General features: G+C 51.2%; 1 protein-coding gene across 2 annotated transcripts in view; it reads right to left on the reverse strand.

Annotated features, from left to right (window-relative positions):
* CUL4A (cullin 4A) overlaps positions 1-19,356 on the reverse strand; it is a 45,429-nt gene that overhangs the window by 18,050 nt on the left and 8,023 nt on the right. The window contains exons 3-14 of one of the 2 annotated variants that reach the window (XM_027115786.1): positions 16,564-16,667; positions 14,716-14,785; positions 13,481-13,554; positions 11,262-11,424; positions 10,850-10,939; positions 9,829-9,911; positions 7,780-7,847; positions 5,467-5,585; positions 2,219-2,411; positions 796-900; positions 388-498; positions 220-305 (exon numbers count right to left, since the gene is read on the reverse strand). In XM_027115786.1, the coding sequence (XP_026971587.1) occupies positions 220-305; positions 388-498; positions 796-900; positions 2,219-2,411; positions 5,467-5,585; positions 7,780-7,847; positions 9,829-9,911; positions 10,850-10,939; positions 11,262-11,424; positions 13,481-13,554; positions 14,716-14,785; positions 16,564-16,667 (1,266 nt within the window). The remainder of the gene's footprint in view (positions 1-219; positions 306-387; positions 499-795; positions 901-2,218; positions 2,412-5,466; positions 5,586-7,779; positions 7,848-9,828; positions 9,912-10,849; positions 10,940-11,261; positions 11,425-13,480; positions 13,555-14,715; positions 14,786-16,563; positions 16,668-19,356) is intronic. The other variant, XM_027115788.1, reaches the window with a different exon arrangement.

A 19,356-nucleotide genomic window follows, 5' to 3' on the forward strand; every position in this document is an offset into this window, starting at 1 on the left:
CTTAACCACTGGACTGCCAGGGAATTCCCAGGGATTATTTTTCTTTTTCATTTTGAATTTAAGTTTTTTGAATATGTGAGATGTTAACGGTATAATTTTTAAGGATGAGGATTCTACACAATTCACACACTTATGTACATAACTTACATCATCATTTCTCACAATTTAAAATAGGATACTTTTTAAAAAGCTGTTTTACTTGACAAGAACACAACTTGCCTGCTTGAAATGAACCATGATGTCCTTAGAGAGCTCCATGTCCTTGAACATGCCTTCCAGCTTGCTGGTGAAAGCAGCCCCACACTCTGGACACAAGCGGACTGCAGGTGAGCATCCTGGGAGAACACCCATCAGGCACCAAGCCCCAGCCCCGCCCCCCGCGCTCACCGTGCTTCAGCTTCGACAGCATAGACTTTTCAGCATCAACGGAGGCACTTTTTCCAACGAGGAGTCTTTTTGCTAAATCTTTCTTATAAAATGCCTCAAAGACATCTTTACCTATTTATGAGCAAGTGAGGACAACGTTAAGTCATTAGATAGCCACCATGCAAACGTTCACCTCGACAGCTGAGACAGCCGGAGGGGCGTCCACCCTGACGCCAGCCAGCTCTACCCACTGAATCCCCACAAACACCTCACTCAGTTCGTGGCAGCCGTCACCCTAGTCCCTGTGGTAACAGGAAAGCGGACACATTCCTGTTTTTCTCAACAGAAGATGGGGCCCGACTACAGACGCTCTGTGGATACCGCGTCCTCTGTGCCCAGCGGTGAGGAGATGCCGCGAGCCCCGCTCACCGTGAATGAACCGGAAAAGGATCATGATCTTGTCCAGGATCCTCTCCAGCTCCTCGTCTGTTGCTTCCTTATTACCTGCTCTCAATTTTGAATCAACGTGCTTTGCTGTAAGAGGTTCAATTATTTGAAAAATAAGTATTTATATAATACATATTCTAAATAGATGAAGGAAGAGATTTGATTTCTCCACATAAAAACTGAACAGTAACACTCTGGAACCTTTCCAAAATGACATTACTATGAGATAAAAAGGCAAACACCTGATTTTCTAAGATCTGTACTTTCAGGGCACCGAGAACAAACGCTTTGATCCCATGCTGGGGCTCATGACACATGAGTGCTCCAGAAATTGCAGTACCCCATCTTCAAGATGTGCTGTGATACATCCGGGTGAGACTTTCTCAAGAGAAAGCACTCTTCTCAGGGCTGACAATGCAGGGACAGAGCAGTTCTGCTTGGGCTTCTTGTTTCTGAGATACACGAACCCACCATGACCTGGCTTAAGGAAGGCAGAACCCAAGCTCCCAAGAGTCTGAAACCATCTTTAGAGAAATCGCAATCCATAAAGTGGTTCTAAGGCTAAATTAAATTGCCTTTAAACTTCTCCTCTTGTTGCTTTTTTCCCCTTATCATTCTTTATTATGAAATATTCTGAACACACACGAAAGTAGTCACTGGTACAGTGAACCCCATGTTCCCACCACACATTTTCAACAACCCTCAACAGAGCCCAAGTCTGCATCACGCCTCCCCTGCCCTTTGCCTCCTGTCAATCTCAAAAAAAAAATTAAAAAAATTTACTCACTAATGAAATTCTGTGAATCCTAAAATATTTTGATATTATCATGAAATAATTATATAAAGTGGTAATTTAAAAACTGTTTCATCTTAAAATATGCTATCTCCTGAGATGTCATTCAATTTTACCGTACTTTAATACTGACCGGAGGATACAAAGATAGTGACTAAATAGCATCTCCTGTTAAGTATTATCTAGAGATTGATAGTTATCCTCATAACCTCATGACGTTCATATGTAACAAACCTCAATCCAATTTCTGAGCAGAAATCACTGGCTTGTAGTCGACATAGAGAATCAGGGCTCATCCCTACAAAAACAGCTCTGGAGCTGTGAGTAGTACAAACTAGGATAAATCTTTATGTCCCTTCCTCTCTTACGATGTCACGCTCCATTTCCTTACAAAATCACAACTACATTCACCCTTATGCAAGTACCACGCACTTACATATGTATCTAATACACCTATAAGCACACACCTGTGTGCATGGTTTTTTGGGAAGGTGTGTCCTGTTAAGGCATGTGCCCTGCCCTCCCCATACGGAGGCTGAACCTTTGGGAAACAATCTACTGGAGTTCTGCTTTATCCCCTTTTAAGAAAAGGATAGAAACATGTGTTTCTACCGATCAGCTCTGCAGGTTTGTTTGGCCTCTTGTTGATGAACGATTCGAAGGACTCCTTCATCAGGTTGATGAACTTCTCGTTCCTCTGGAAGCACACTTCTATCACGTGGTCTACTCGGTCCTTGAAATCCAGCAGGTCCTGCACCATATCTTTATCTTTTTCAGGATTGATAACGATTGTTGTCCCAAAAGTCTGCAAAAACATACCCCAAGTCATCAACAGGTTTCTGATACAACACAATTTTTCTCCTGCTATCAAACAATCATGATAGTTTTACATAAATTAACCACTCCTGGCGTTAAGCACTAAATAGTTTCAGAAGTCTCACGAATTTAGCCCACCTTCTAAAAATTACGTGGGTACGCGACTAGTGCTTTAGGGTTACAATTCTGCTTCCGGAAGAATTTATCAACTACTGGGGAAATGTCTGTTGCTTTCTGAAGAAAAAACTTTTACTTATAAATTCCTCAAATAGAAAGTAACCCCCTTAACCTGATACACCTATTTGGACTTCCTGACTATAGTTTTCTTTCCCCTTCACTTCTAACCGTGGGTGGTTTAGAGCCTGGTTTTTAGCCTGTATTTTTAATTTAAAGATGCTATTTAAACATTACTAAAAGTCTGTGCGTGACAACAACAGTTCGCTATCTGATGAAAAACTACCAGCTGAAGAGACGCTGAACACAACCGTGGTTCAATGTAAGACACGTCTTCACAGGAAACACACACAGTTGCACGTCAAAGGTGCCCGTGGAGGCTGATCGCTGGTGACAAGGTACAAATGACGTGGCATAAAGACCTTCTGGAGAGGGACAGGGCATGACCAGCAGGGGCAGGAGGGACTCACTCTTCACTCTGTACCCTTTCACACTGACAGGATTTTAAAATAATGTACATAAGACCACGACACATGAGGGTCAGCTTTATTTTGTGAGGAAACACTGTGCTGTCACGGCGTAACTGCTTATCATTAGTGGACCCTCGGAACCGTGTTCACACACTGACTTTTCCTGCCGAGAATGGACACTGCAAAGGTGAACTCCTGTGTTCAGCACCTGTTCCTGTTCTCTCAGGACTACTGGTCAGCAAAACCCTAAATCTCCACTGGCCTTTCTTAACATAAAGCTCCAGCGCTGACCCAGCGTGAGTCGCTTATGCCTTTCAGCTCAATGCAACCGCACAAAATCCTGGGGGCATGTGTGCGTGCATGCGTGTGTGCGTGTGTCCAAGCTGGCCACATGCAGACCAACATGCGACTTCAGGTCTGATTATTTCCTTTATCTTTTTCCTCAGCTGAATTTTCCCTGTGACAGTCACAGATTCACATGCAGCAGAAACAGTGGCGATGTCCTCGCACACTAAGCCTTGTCTCCCCGACGGTGCCCTGTGGGAAGCTACTGAGCAGCGCCCCAGCCAGGACACTGGCCTTGACACAGCCCACCCGTCCCACCCCGACGGGTCGCGGTGTTCGCCTGTAGCTCCCTGTGTGTGCGTCGCCTGGGCAGGCATCACCTGTGTGTGTCATCTACACCCACGGCCAAGAGGACAAGCAGTCAGCACCACAAGGGTCTCTCCTGTTGCCTTTTGATAACCATACACACACGCACATGCACGCATACACACGCAGAAACCCGCAAGCACATGCTTACATAGTAAATCCTGGATTTCTAGGAAACAAAGTAGCATACGCACCCACCTGACATACCAAAATACGTGAGAGTTCCCACTGAGCAAAGGCATGAGATCACATTTATACAGTAGATTCACAAAAACAACTTCTGAAAATCTCAATTGTAGAACTCAGCTAGTATCGGGTTGGCCAAAAGGTTCGTTCAGTTTCTTCTGCAAGATGGCTCTAGTAGCGCTTAGCTGTCTTTAACTTCATTCAAAACAGTTTTGTTAGACTGTATTGTGACAGCTGTCACATCAGCGTGCATTTAAAAAAAGACATCACAATTGGTGAATCTCTGTGCAGCCCTTTTAATACTGAAGATGGAAGAAAAACAACATTCTCGGCATACTATGCTTTGTTATTTCAAGAAAGGTAAAAACGCAACTGAAGCACAAAAAAAGAGTTGTGCAGTGTATGGAGAAGGTGCTGTGACGGATAGAACGTGTCAAAAGTGGCTTGCGAAGTTCTGTGCTGGAGATTTCTGGCTGGACGATGCTCCGGTCGAGTAGACCAGTTCAAGCTGATAGCGATCAAAGCGAGACGTTCATTGAGAGCAGTCGAGGTTACACCGCGGGGCAGAGAGCCAACATGCTCAAACTCTCCAAATCAAGCACTGAACGTCATGCGCACCAGCTTGGCTATGTTCATCGCTTTGATGTTTGGGTTCCACGTAAGTTAAGCGAAAAAAACCTACTCGATGGTATTTCCGCAGATAATTCTCTACTTAAACGTTCCGTTTTTAAAACAAATTGTGACAGGCGATGCAAAGTGGATACTGTACAGTAATGAGTGGATACTGTACAGTAAAGAGATCGTGGGGCAAGTGAAATGGACCACCACCAACCACACCAAAGGCCAGTCTTCATCCAAAAAAGGTGATGTTGTGTGTGGGGTGGGATTGGAAGGGAGTCCTCTATTATGAGCTCCTTCCGGAAAACCAAACGATTAATTCCAACAGGGACTGCTCCCAATGAGACCAACTGAAAGCAGCACTCGATGAAAAGTGTCTGGAATTAGTCAACACAAAACACATAATCTTCCATTAGGATAACGCAAGACCGTATGTTTCTGTGATGACCAGGCAAAAACTGTTACAGCTTGGCTGGGAAGTTCTGATTCATCCACCATATCGCCAGACATTGCACCTTCAGATTTCCATTTATTTCAGTCTTTACAAAATTCTCTTAATGAAAAAAAATGCAATTCCCTGGAAGACAGTGAAAGGCACCTGAACAGTTCTCTGCTGAAAAAGGTAAAAAGTTTTGGGACGACGGAATTATGAAGTTGCCTGAAAAATGGCAGAAGGTAGTGGAACAAAACAGTGAATAAATTGTTCAATAAAGTTCTTGGTGAAAATGAAAAATGTGTCTTTTATTTCTACTTGAAAACCGAAGGAACTTTTTGGCCAACCCAATACTTACGCTGACGACAAACAGCCAAATGGCAGCTTTTAAGACGTGTTTACACCCGGACGGTATTCATCCCTCAAACTCCTGTGCACGGGGGACCTGGAGGGAGATGTGTGATGCTGGCCCCACGCCTGTCCCTCACAGAGCCCGACCGATGGCCACGCACCTTGATATACTCGCTCCAGTGCTGCAGCAGCGCCTGCTGGCCGCCCCGCACACGGCTGAACAGCTGGTACATCTGAGTGAGGTCAGGCACTCTGTTCTCATCCAACAGGTGGTCCAGCCCTGAGATCACACGGCAATGTTAGCTCGGCACGGCGGGCGGGACGGCGGCACGAGCAAAAGCTAGGCTGGGCTGGGGCTCGCGGCACACAGGGCCCCCGCGGACGCGGAAACCCAGGGGTCGGCTGGTTCCTAGGCGGGCAAGGCCCCGTGACGCAGCCCAGCAGGCGAGTCTGGTCCCCTGAGCACCACGCTGGGAGGTGTAGTCCCCACTCCTTCCCCGCACGGAGGCCCCTTATTTGGCCACTGCAGCAAAGGTCCGAAGAACGCCTACACCAACTCTCTGACCTGGGAGCTTTACGACCCCAAATCACTTCTGATTTAGTCCATCAGCCAGAAAGTATATCTGCCTAAGATAAGCTATCAAATCTAATCTTTTAGTTGACTTATTTTATTCACCTGTATAATAAATTGCGGAAGGAAAACATGTATTGTTTATCAGATACTTGGAGGTGCTTAACAGCATTTTTTTAGGTCTTTACTATTTCAGGTTTTAACAAAGATTTACAAAGATTTTCTAAAACCACCACAGCCAGAAGAGCTTCGTGAAGGACGCTCTAACCACCTGCTTTCTGGTAACTGTGGGGAGGCAGTGAGGTTAGAGCGGAGAAGCTGTGAGCCAGTCACGTGACTGCAGCCTCAGCTTCGGCTGTGAATCAGGCACCGTCCACACGTCAAAGACACACAAGCACGTAGGCTGTGCCGACGGACCCTGAGCAAGGCTCTAAATGTCTGTATTTCTCTCAATTACGATTTGATCTACTGATGCAGATAACTTATTCTACAACTGATCTACTGAAATGCTGAATGATGACTTAAAAATTCAAAAATTGTAGCTTTTAATTTTTAAAATGCCTTTAATAAAATTTAGACTATACTCTTACATATATATAATTTACCATTTTCTTGAAATAATTTTGCTTATCAAAATACACACTGAAACGATTCATCCAAATTTCTACTGTCTACTTGAAGTTCCCTTTTCTTCTGTAAGTGACTCCTTTTTGGACCGCCCCGGTGGTCCAGTGGTTAAGACCCTGTGCTTCCACTGCAGGGAACGAGGGTTCGATCCCTGGTCAGGGAACTAAGATCCCTCATGCCGTATGGCGTGGCACCCCCGCCCCCCCAAACAAAGTGACTCCTTTTTAATAAACACCTAGCATGAAATCGGAGGACGCCTGTTTCAGGTGGACAGTAACTCGAGGCTCCACCCACGTGGAGACGCTCCAGCGTGTGGCTCCAGCGACGTGGGCGTGACGTGGGCAGGGGACCCAGATTCGCACCCTGGCCCTCGGCTTCCAGGCCGTGATCTGAGGCACTAGTGTCTCGCTGTAAACTGGGGCTGTTCTAGGACCAGAAGGCATTTACACGAAGTACAGCAGATGCTCACGAACACTAATTCTCTCCTTTGGGCTTCATTCTGGTTTCACTTGGAAGCCCCACGTTTAGCGTCTCATTAGAGACAATATTACCATCTGGCAAAGCAGACCCCAACCAGACGCATTTGGGGGCTACTGGGCCTCCCCAAATTAGACTTTAAGGTTTCCAATAGCTTGAAACAGATCCGTGGCTCCAAAACGACTGCCACGCACAACACTAAATGCTATAGAAAGCAACACCAAGCACTAAAGCGCGCAAGGTTAGGCTGTGCTCATTACAGCGAGGGTGGGAGTGGAAACGCCACAGCACCTCTAACAGCACGGCGCTGAAACTGCACCGTCAGCTGCGTGCCGAGCTGGCCTGGTCCGCCTCTGTCCTGGGGCCATGGCGCCAGCAGCTCGTCTGCCGCAGAGCCGCACGCAGGGCAGGGATGCAGCCCGCGGGCGCCCCCGGCCCGTCGGACCGCGCGTGTCCACACCTGCGGGTCAGTGCCCAGGAGGGACGTCCCCGTACAGGATGGGGCCTGTGAGCACAGCCCAGGCCGTCTGCCGGCCAGAGGGCCTCTCGCAACCAACCTCTCAGCCTGGATAGGACTTCACGTGATTTTAGCTTAAACCGTGGTTCTTACGGGCGCCTTTCACTATTGCGTGTAATCAATTTTCCCCTCAAGGGCTAATGTCCATCATTTTTCCGATGATTTTAGTGCCTGTCTTCTTACAACAACAAGTGTCCTCGCGTGCTTACAATGCTCCGCTAACTCTCTTAGCAAATCAGGGACGAGCAATCAGTGCAGAGACACAGAGCTGGGAAAACCTACCTTTCTGCAGAATCGCTGTTAAATGTTCTCCTAACAGCTGCTTCTCCACACAGGCAATCAGTGGTTTCCTGGGAAGTAAACAGAGGCGTGTCAGGAAGGAAGTACAGGGGAGAGCCTGTCGGCTGTGGAGGACGGGGACCCCCGTCCACGCAGCTGAGCCCAAGTCAGCACACGCCCAGCCATTGCTGACGCCGACACAGACTCAGGTCACCAGGGCCCCGGGAGAGGCGGACAGCAGCGGAAGGCAGGCACCCTCGCCCACCGCACCTGGGGACGACCCGGGCGGGCTGCCCGCGACCCTGCCCTGCCCGGGTCCCACAGACGGCCTCCTGCACCCACAGCTGCCCCTCTGCCCTCACTTCTTCCTGCCTGTCTTCCCCCAGGACCATCTTCAAAATCTGACTTCTCAGAGCGGCCGCGAGAATGTCCCGCAGGACACATAGCTGCCACTCCTCCCCCATCGCCCCTGCTCGCTCAGCTCTTCTTTTAGGAGATCAGAGCCCCCACTTCGCTCCCAGGGGTATTGACCTCGGCCTTCATTTTGAGGAATTTTTCACTGCACCACCTCAGGTGAACCTCAGGGTGGCCCCAGAGGGAGGCGCGGCAGGCACTCGGGCTCCGGGCATGGAGGGCCCAGAGGTGTGGCCTGCACCGACACCCGCAGCGCCCGTCCCGAGGGTAGCGGCGTGCATGGGCGAGGCGGGAAGGGGCGCCTGGAGCGCAGCCCGTAGGCTGCCACGGCTCTTTACCTGCGCCACCTCCCTCCTGTTTCTCCGAAAACCGTTTCTCACTCTGTGACCTTTGAATCGCCCGACACCACAGGAGCCACCTCGGGCAGCGCCCCTCGAAACCCTAACCCGAGGGGGGCCGCCCTCTGCTCTGCTTAACTCTCAGACACTCCTAAGCAAGACTGGGGAAGGGGCAGTTATAACACAGCATCTACACACCGGAGCCCGGGGAGGAGGGGCAGAGGGGCCCGGCGCCACCGGGCGCTGCACACAGTCTCCTCCCCCCCCCCGCCCCCTCCCACCCCCGTGGACCCCGCTTCGGCCCGACGGCACCGCACCTCCAGCGCCAGGTGTCTGACAGCAGCCTCACCTCTGCTTCACGACCCTCTATTTTCCACGTTCTCAAGCTGTCACATCCTGTCCCTTTCTTTCATCCTGCCTGGCCCCTCCCCCAACCCCGGGAGTCAGCACGTTCTGCGCGTTTTAGCACTTTCCCTCTTAAAAACATCTCTCTTTTCCGTCTCTCACGTTTCTGCTCTAATCTTCCTCACTTGAATAAATATTATGTGCCTGACGCAGACATTCACAAAACCTGCCCTTGTACTTTTCCCTAGCTACACAATGACCTCATGTTTAGAGGAAAAAAAAAAAAATTGGATGAAAAGAGAAGGGACAAGTTACTTCCCTGGTGGTCCAGTGGTTAAAAATCCGCCTTCCAACACAGGGGGCGCGGGTTCGATCCCTGGTCGGGGAACTAAGATCCCACGTGCCGCAGGGCAACTAAGTCCGTGGGCCACAACTACTGAGCCCGGGCACCACAACTACAGAGCCCACGCGCTCTGGAGCCTGCGCACCGCAACTAGAGAGAAGCCTGCATGCTGCGACAAAAGATCCTGCATACCACAACTAAGACCCAACGCAACCAAAGATAAATATGATAAGTAAACATTAAAAGAAAAAATAATGTGACTGAGTACTATAAGGAAAAATTACAGCTATATCAGATGTCCAACAAAACTTTACAACCGAAATTGCCTATACTCGATGATACCTCATTAACATAAACTTCTATAAATTTATTATACATTTATAACATAAATTATAAACTGTCTATAAGAAGATACCAAGTATCTCAGCCTGAATCACTCCCTTTGGACGCTAACTCACCACAGGCCACAAGTCAGTGTGACTTACAAGTGCTGAGTAATCACAGACAACAAGCAAACTGTCCCAGGAGCAGAATACGTTCAGGTTCAGAGAGCAGCGAGTGAGTCTACAAGACGCTGCGGGTCACAGAGCTGAGCGCGGGAGTGGTACTCACTGTGTGCTGTGGTCTAGATACGTGATCACGCGGTCACCCTCCTCCCCCAGGCGCTTACTCACATGGTTCAGGTACTCTGGAACCTTCCAAACACAACATTTAAACACATCAGCAACAAAAACCTTCATGTTACCCAAGAAGCTGAAATACTGTTTTCCTTATTTAAGAAAAAAAAGCAGACAGTACATTCAGGCCCAAACATTAACGGAGTACCAGGAGCAGGGGTGCTGAGGAGGGGGAGGGAGATACACGGCAGGAGGCTTCCCTCAGCCCCATCCTGGAGACTGAAGGTAACGTCTGGAATGGGGGCAGGCAGCACGGCACCCCCCAGCCCACGCTTGGCGGGGTCGGCAAACGCCAAGCAACAGGCTGTTCCTCTGAGGCCCCAAAGAGAGTGGCTGCAGATCTCAAAACACACTCTCTCTGAGTTTCCAGGGGTGAAGGGTCACCTGCCTGTACAGCAAAGGCCCCATGACAGGGGTCGCTGAGGCTCTGACCCGGGGGCGGCAGCCAGGCCGGTCTCCGACTCCCCCTCCTGTGACGGTCCCGAGGGGCTTCCTGCTGAGCTGGGCTCTGATACCCGAGAAACCAGCTATCAAGTTTTTGGGTTCTTATTACTACTAAATACATGGTTTTTTCCAGTGGCTTTTTGGGTAATCTTTTCAATGCCTCACAGAGATGAAAATTTTTAACATGTCAGGTTTCTCTTTCACATTTAAGAATTATCTTTTAAACTCTGGTTTCAGCTTGAGTTTCTTTATGTATTTTAGAAGCTATTTCACTAGGCTTTTCTTGCTGGGGGCGGGGGGCAATAGAAGGGTTTCTAAATTAGGAGAAAAAAATTAAGCCCTTAATAAACTCACAAAGAAGCTCATCACTGGAATTTAAACTAGATTGTAACTTTCAGAAGATTTTCAGTGAGATGTTTGCCAGCGTGAAGAGACAAACATTTAGAAATCACACTTAGATGCACATCTATGAAAATGAAATAAGGCAATTCAGGAACATTTCGTTGTCTCACCTCTCTTTCTTGCATTAACCTTTGGCCTTCTGCAGCATATAAACAATTAGTTTCTTCCAAAAATTTCAGTTCAAATGAATCTTTATACACCTAAAAAATTAGCAGGGTTAACGACCAATTACAACGAAGAAACCTAGCTCTCAGCTTGAAGTGCTGGTGCAGCCCCACGTTGAGGGCGCATGGCTGCCGTGACCTGTGCCCGTGACAAGCTGCCTGGGCCCGCCCAGCCCCCCTGCTCTGCCCAGGGTGCTCCCAGGCCCCGGCCGCCTCCGGGTGAGTGCCAGTTGAGTCATTCCCCTCCCATACTTGCACCAATACCCTAACGGTGTCAGTTCCGACACCGACGTCGTGGCCACCTCATCGCCCGGGTGCAGCGCCGCCCTCACGGGCTGTGAGGACGCGCGGGGCCCACCTGGAGGTCGGACAGCATGCCCAGCAGGCCCCGCAGCAGGCTGCGGTCCACGGCCTCCCCGCTCCGCTCCCGCTCGATCAGCAGCAGGATGCCGTCGATGGTCTTTGTCTGAACCATTTTATCACTAATAATATGGTTTCTGAATAGTTCTAATCCCATATCCCTGTACAAACAAAGAAGACAAGACTGTTTTAGTTTCACTTCTTAGAAGTTCTGGGTGAAGCTCCAGCTACACTATGAATATCACCCCCAAGCTACTGACTTGCTAACTCTCTGGTCCGGGTGTCAAGAACTCCTTTATTTAAAAAATTTTCCTTCTTGACAGTCTGGTGCGCCTTCTATTTCTTTCCTCATCAATGCTGCCTGTTTCCTGCATGGGTCAGTGGGCTTCCGCCGTCCTGCCCGGGAGCCCTGGGACCCTCCGCCTGCCCTGCTCCCATCCTCCAGCTGCGCCTCCCGTGTGGCCCTGGCCACAGGACGACGGAACTGAGGGTGCAAACCAGAGTCCATCGCACTCCCTCAGCCCGCTCCCTCCCGATTCAGCACGCTGTGCCCTCTCGCCACCTCTAAGCCCCGTCCTGTAAAGTTGCTTCCTTTTCTAGCTTCCTGGCCGTCCGTTCACTCTGACCCAGGGCGGTGCGATTTCTCCTTCTACCACCGGGAAACCGCTTGTCTTTGTTTACCGTAACCCACGCGTGGGGCGGCTGGCGCCCTCTCTCCTCTCCATGATCCCACATCCCCTCTGCTCCTCTGTCCTAAGGGCTTCAGCACCTCCTGACTGACTCCATCCTTAGAGCAGCTCCATGAGGGATGACCGTCCTCCAGATGGAGAAACCGAGGCAGAGATTACAAGGAGCTTGCTGTGCCCAGCTTGTCAGGCTCCAGAGTCTAAACGTAGTTTATAACGTAACCCTGCTGTCTAACCTGGAGGCACTGCCCAGAGCGTGAAGCCTACCAGCCCCCGTCCACTGCAGCAGGCAGGGAAGCAAGTGTGCTCGTGCAGGACGGCAGGGATCGCTGTGAGGGTGCGTGAGAAACTTGGGTGTGCAGTGGAGCCCCGGCCTGAGCTTTGCAGAGTCCGTGGGAGCGGCCCACTAGCTGAGACGGGAGGAGGTGGGGAGAGGAAGCCTGCTGCGTCCAGGCGCGCCGGGGGAGGAGGAAGCCGCGGGCACATCCTGGTGGCTTTGCTGGAGCCTGAGCTGAGAGTGCGGCTTCAGAAGAAGGTCCTGCGGCGGCAGCCGCGCTGCCTCAGTTTCTCCATCTGGAGGACAGTCATCCCTCACGGAGCTGCTCTAAGGATGGAGTCAGTCATGGGGTGCTGAAGCCCTGAGGACAGAGCCCCACACAGAGGAGGAGCTCTGTGACTTCCTGTCATCATCAGCTTTTCCAAACTGATTGTTTCTCTGAGTAACGACGATCTGTCCTGCAGAGGTTCTTGGGCGTCTAGTAAGAGGCGTGCAGGAGTCGGGGCTGAGAGGACAGAGGAGCAGAGGGGACATGGGATCACGTGGGAGAGAGGGCCCCAGCCGCCCCACACGTGGGTTACAGGAAACAAAGACAAGCGGTTTCCCGGTGGTAGAAGGAGAAATCGCACCGCCCTGGGTCAGAGTGAACGGACGGCCAGGAAACTAGAAAAGGAAGCGACTTTACAGGACGGGGCTTAGAGGTGGCGAGAGGACACAGCGTGCTGAATCGGGAGGGAATGTCCACGTGGGCACAGGCCAGGAGGACCGAGGGCGAGACCACAGACAGGCCCTGTCACCAAGGCTGAGCTGCTCAGGGACAACGCTGGAAGTCGGGGACCAGGGACCCAGGGCAACGTGGGCACAGGGTTTCCGACTCACACTGCCCCGAGCAGATGGAAGCCAACGCCCTGTGCCCAGCCCATCGGCAGAGTACCGGGGGGCGCCATCAGAGAGTGACCAGCTCCCCAGCCTTTCCCAGAGCAGAGGTGGAAGAGGTGACAGAAACCGACTTCACGAGGCACTTCCGTGCCCACAGGAGAACGTGCTGCACTGGCGGCTGCCGGCTCGGCGGCTGCCCCTCATGGTGACAGACACTTCCGGGCCGAGAGCCACTGAGGGGCAGGCCTGCGTGCCAGCGACCCTGGCCAACACAGAGGGCCACAGACAGACGGTCGGGCACGTGTCATCAAATCAACCATCGGAGACACAGGTCGGCCGCAGCCTCAGCCACAGACCAGGACGGGGGACACTCACCAGATGGAAGGAAGCATGGAATTCTGAAGCACGTAAGTACGATCCAGAAACAGGAAGATGCTTCTGATCATGATCTGGAGGGCAAGAGGAGGACCTGACTTATTACGTACCTTACCGACAAAACATCCAACCCTGGCTGTCTCAAGTCTAACACGATTGCTTCTCAATGAAAAGATGTTTGTATCTTCAAGACCCTCATGGTTGATTTTTCCCTGAATTTACATGTTCCCCTTGGTGTTTGCTTTTCATCTCTTTTATCCAGAAAATCTGACTGGAGGGATTGTACAGCACTTCGCCTCAAAGATGCCTTTGAAATTCAGTCATTTCCTGACTGACTGGTGAAACCTCCTTAGACTGGGAGATGCTCTAAGCTGAATTCTTCCAGCATTCCGGCTCGGTACGCTGGCATGAGGCTCTCAGCCACGTGTGTGTACACGACTTTACTTTGCAGGCTCACGTGGTGGGCGGTGGCCCCGGGGCTCTCTCAGGGAGCGCCGCAGACTGTGTCGTGGAGGTGTGCTTACACACGTAGAGAGAACCCTCCCGACACATTCACCTGTTTCTACCGTCCCCCGGTGCCTGGCCCAAGAGAGACTCATTCGTTGTCGCCTACTCACCTCAGTCAGGAAACCAAAGAATTCAACCTAGTTAGGGAAGCTATTGATACTATCTCTTCTCTCACTTACATAATTTTCAGCCAGGTCACCCTGAAAACTCATATATATAAAATGAAATTAGAATCAATATATCTACTAAATCTAAGCCTGGTTGTCTAGTTACAGTAAACTCCTGGGATTCAGGCTTGATTCTCAGGCATAAACTGAGATCAAGGAAAACTTCAGAGACCCACGGGGAATCACAGGCACCACGAGTCACCTGTGCGGTCGGCCCGAAGGCCAAGCTCACAGCCAGCCCCACCCCAGAAGAGCAGGCCGTCCCCACTCTTCTCCAGCCACTGTCCAGCTCAGTCGGAGCTGGATGGCAGCACCTGACCTGAACAGAACTCCCCATCCCAGCTCCCAACTGGGCCCTGCCTTCCTTGGGGGCTGAGGGAAGATGGATGGGGCCACGCTTTGGTTAAAAAGAAAAACAAACAACACAGCTGGATGCAAAGGGGGCATAGACTCCCAGCTACTCAGATCTGCCTTCCGTCCAGCTGAGCCAGAGGCTGGAGGAAAAGACCCAAGAGGGCGTGTGCACTGAGACCCACTCAGGGAGCATGTTAGCAGGCTTACCATTTGTCTGCAGTGATCCTGCCAGCATGTGTTAATCTTCTTTAAAAATAAAACACTATCTAGCGAGTCTGTGCAGACCTGCTAAGGAAAACTTCAGAAACGCCGGCCAATTTACTTGTTGCAATGTTTACCCCTTACTTTCCGCTCTCCTCGCCTCCGAGTCAGGCATGTTGCTTAGTGATCAGAATACTGAAAGGGCAGAAGCTCAGAAGCCACACAGGTGGTTTCCAGCCTCCGTGTCTCCCTGCCTACCTGTGATGAACCTGCCTGCACTCCCCTGCCTCCATCTCTTCCTGCCCCTCCCCGTTTTCCTTTCACCCCACTGCCCATTGAGGCTTCGTGGGATGGGGGTTGGACCAAAGGCCCCGCCCCAAAGGGCAGCTCTGGAGATGCTGTCCCAGAGGCAAGGAAGCCAGCCACTATGAACAGCACCGGGGGACGGGCAGACAGAGGACAACGGCTGAGGGCCAATGGTCACTTCTGGTCGCACAGAGACGTACGTCACGTCTCATCCGTGCACCACGTGCACGACCTGACTTTCAGGACGCTGTTTACAGCAAAAGACACCTGGTGCGGGCTCCTAGGGAAAACCTCGCCAAGCACCCGGGCACTGCGTGCACAGGTTAATTGAAGCCCCACGGTCACAACGTCTACACCGCCTACAGACCACACAGCACCCTCATACCCAGCCGCACAGCGCACCGTTACTCCCTTTGGACGGGTGCGCAGGCAGCTGGCGGAGGCAAGGACCCGGCCTCCCGGGCCTCAGCCCTGCTCCAGCCTGTCTCAGCTCCACGGCACCAGACACGGGGGCACCCCTCACTGCGGCCCCTCGGCCGAGGTGCAGCAGGTGCGCGGCTTGGCACGGCTGCAAGGTTCCATGCAACATTCCGAGCACAGAGAGAGGAGGCAACACACAGTAGCCCGTTTCTGGCGTGTGAAATCGGAAGGCGCTGGGGGCGCACTGACCACAGCCACAGGGGTCCCAGCCAAGCGCCTCACTCATTTTCTCGAGGGTCCGCTTCTAACTCAGAAACAGAGCGAGTCACAGCAAAGACCAAATAGCTGAAGGGTTAACAAGTAATTCTGGAAGAACCGTTACAACTGCTCACAGCTACAATGGCCCATGGGATCAGACCTTCCACGAACAGTCTGAAAAAGCCTGCGTCGTAAGCACACGGAGGCAGGTGCCACCTCGGCAGCGGCCCGGCAGCTCCGGTGCCCAGTGCTGAGCCGAGGCGCTCATCGCGCGGCGGCGCCCTGACCGGTCTCCGTGGCCAGCGGGGGCCGGCAAGGCTGCACAGGGTCAAGCCCACGCCAGCCAACCTGAGGCGTTGGGAGGCCTGGGGGCTGCGGCCAGGTGCGGCCCCACCCGGGGCAACCAAAGGTCCGGTGTGATCTGGGCTGGCGAGGCCCAGAGCCGAGAGCCCCTGAGCCCAGCGCGAGCCGACCTGCAGAGCGCAGGCCAACAGGCCAGGGTTGGTTCACGCGGCCAACTCTGTGGGAATTGGTTATAATCACAGAAAACTAACACAGATCTTTAAAAAACAAGAATAAAGAACCGCAGCACTCCAGCCTTAAGGTGTTTTTCAGACTCTTCCTAAACGCTTCCAAATGGACTAGAGAAACGGACACTGACTTCAATCAGGTCAGCCAAGTAATTTAAACAGTGAAAACTCCACCAGAAACATCTGCTACGTTGGGTTATATGATACAAACGTGAGGTTTTGTTTCTATAAAGCTTTTGCTTTAATATTAAGGATACTCATTAGTTCTTTATCCTATTAATGTTCAGTTTCAAAAGATTTAGGTAATAAATAGGAACTTCCCAAGCCAAAAAAAGGATATTCTCTAAACTGAAGGATTTGTGCTTGGACGTGGCCTTCACAGACCTGGCGCAGCTGCTGGTAGAGCACTGGGGAAACTTTGTGAGAACAAAGATTTTCAACAGCCTGAAAACAAAAGGGATAAATGAGTTATTCACTGTGAAAGACAAATTTGTTCTTTAAAAGCAACCTATCTGTACAAACAGCTCGAATCGTAACACAAAGCCACGCCCACACTTACGTAATCCACAAATAAGTTATCATGGTCAAGGGCAATTATCCCTGCAACGCCGGAATCCAGTAGAAGTTTGGCAAAAATGGTCCCTAACAACAGTGAACCTGGAGCGCAGATGGGATGGTGCCGCGCTGGCAGCCCCAGGACACCCAGGCCCCAGGTGGGCCCGCCCCAGGCTGGGCTGCTCATGATACTCGCAAGCTTCCCTCTTCAACAGCCCCTCAAGCTGGCTGCACACCGTCCCCCGAGGACTCAAAAGCAGCTTGAGCCCCCGGGCCTGTGTCTGGATGACTCCTTAGCCTGAGGTGGAGCCACGGGAAGGTGTGTGAGTTGACCCTGACGATCGCCAACGTGAAACCAGAGCCGGAAATCCCTGCTCCAGACCCTGGTGACCACCCTCCAGTGGGGGGAGAACGACAGGAATTCCAGTTCCTTTCACGCTCATGAGTTTGATGATTCTGTCCCAAATAAGCTGAAGGAGCACGGGCCAAATCTTCCTCAAATTAATGCAGAAACAAGGTTTTGAGGCAGAAATATTTTTCATTAGCTGTTTTGATCCACATCAAAGGAATAATGCTTGTATATTCGTACCAGTTCTAGTAAAATTTTCTTTCAAATCTCATGTACAAAATCAGCATCTGATTCAATCCAAATACGAAATATTATAAACAGAAATGTAGTTTTTCTACTGCCTATTTTAAAATACATGGGGGATATACAGAACGGAGACACTTTGGAATCTCAACTCAAATACTATATTCCCGAGGGGAAAAAAGGGTAACTTAAATTTTTATAGATGTTAAGAAAATAATTACGTAAAGAAATATATAATACATAAAACACATGCATATTTATAAAGGTCAAAGAGAGGGCTTCCCTGGTGGCGCAGTGGTTGAGAGTCCGCCTGCCGATGCAGGGGATGCGGGTTCGTGCCCTGGTCCGGGAGGATCCCACATGCCGCAGAGCGGCTGGGCCCGTGAGCCATGGCCGCTGAGCCTGCGCGTCTGGAGGCTGTGCTCCGCAACGGGAGAGGCCACAACAGTGAGAGGCCCGCGTACCGCAAAAAAAACCCCAAAAAGGTCAAAGAGAATATGGACTAATGACAATAATTAAAATAAAAATCCCTTTCCCTTACATTCTGCCTTACTTAGAACAAGGGATTCCCAACCACATTTTGTTTTTACATCCTTCAATTCCTTTCCCCAAAGCTTCATGTTTTCATAATTCAGTCCAAGATCCACTGTCTCTTTCTCTCTTAAAAAAAAAAAAAACCAAGATAACCTCCTAACAAAGGCCTTTGCACCAGTAGTTAATCATTACAAACAATTATTACCAAGTAAATTTTAAATATAATATACGAAGAAAACATGTTTCTTTGGTAAAAAGATAAGCTTAGTGGTACGTGTCCTTCATCAAAGGACATCTTAGAACCGTTTTCTGAATGCTCCGATTCACGAACCAGGTGTCAATGTCCTCAGAACAATCTCTTCCCAGCTGTGACTTTTTTGGGTGAATGCTAGAGCCAACTCTCCCTCGTATATATGTCCTGTTGAGCACATGCTTACTATTTACGTGAAGCCCACTGAGATTTCTTTTCTGAGAATCTGGAGGCCCCTTAAAACCACCAGCCAAGCCCTGGGGCACCCAGGCGTGCTGGGGGCGCCGGCACGTCTTGGGTCTTTGCTGAGTCACTGCTGGCGTCTTCATGTTACAGGCACCTTGTCACCGGCTCGCTCCCTGCGGTGGGGGGGGGCAGGGATGCCGTGGGCTCTTCGGGGCTGCGGGAGCGGCCCAACACAGGAGGCCCTCCCCAGAGCACGTTCAGGAGATTCAGTCACACTTGGACGCTTAGAAATGCCTCCTCGCGGTGTACGAAGCACCTCACGTGACCAGCACCGGTACTGGTACCGAGCACACCTCTGGATCCAGGCATTGGAGGTGGGGAGCGGCAGGACCTGGGCCCTCCTAGCACTGGGACACAGAGGTTTTCCTCACACCAGCGTAGCCGAGGGGAAACACCCGCTCGTCCCAGCCTCCCAGCCCTGCCACCACGCCCGCTCTGCACACGCTTATCTGCCTCAGGACAGACGAGTGTCCCAGCAAAACATGCCTGCGAGGGCGCTCCCCTCAGCGGGGACCCCCCCCCCAGGGCCTTAAGGGAGCAAAACAGCCAAGCGGCACCTACAACTACGCACTTCGGGTGCCAGCAGCTAAGGCGACAGCTGACGCCAGAGCAGAGTGGGACGTTTCAGAGTGAGAAATCGTAAGGGAAAGAGCAGGCAAGTACTCTGAGTTACTTAGGTAAATGAAGGGGAAAAATGAAAAGCAAACCCCCACCCCCACCCCCGGGAAACCACGCCCCTGTGGACTCTCCTGAGGAGCCAGGCCCCAGGTCACGCGGTGGCAGGTCTGTGTAAACGCGACAAGCACACCACACAGAAGCCGCCACCAGGACGCTGCGGTTCCCACCCACAGGAAACGAGGAAAGGGCAACGTAAAAAGGAGACAAGGACTTGGTCCTGAGCGTGGGACGAAGAATGAAGGGGGGGCGGTGTCCCAGGAAGACATCCACCCTCCCGG

This window comes from Aethalodelphis obliquidens, unplaced genomic scaffold (assembly GCF_003676395.1).
Source record: "Aethalodelphis obliquidens isolate GAN/ISIS:26980383/991018 unplaced genomic scaffold, ASM367639v1 scaffold15, whole genome shotgun sequence".
NCBI lineage: Eukaryota > Metazoa > Chordata > Mammalia > Artiodactyla > Delphinidae > Aethalodelphis > Aethalodelphis obliquidens.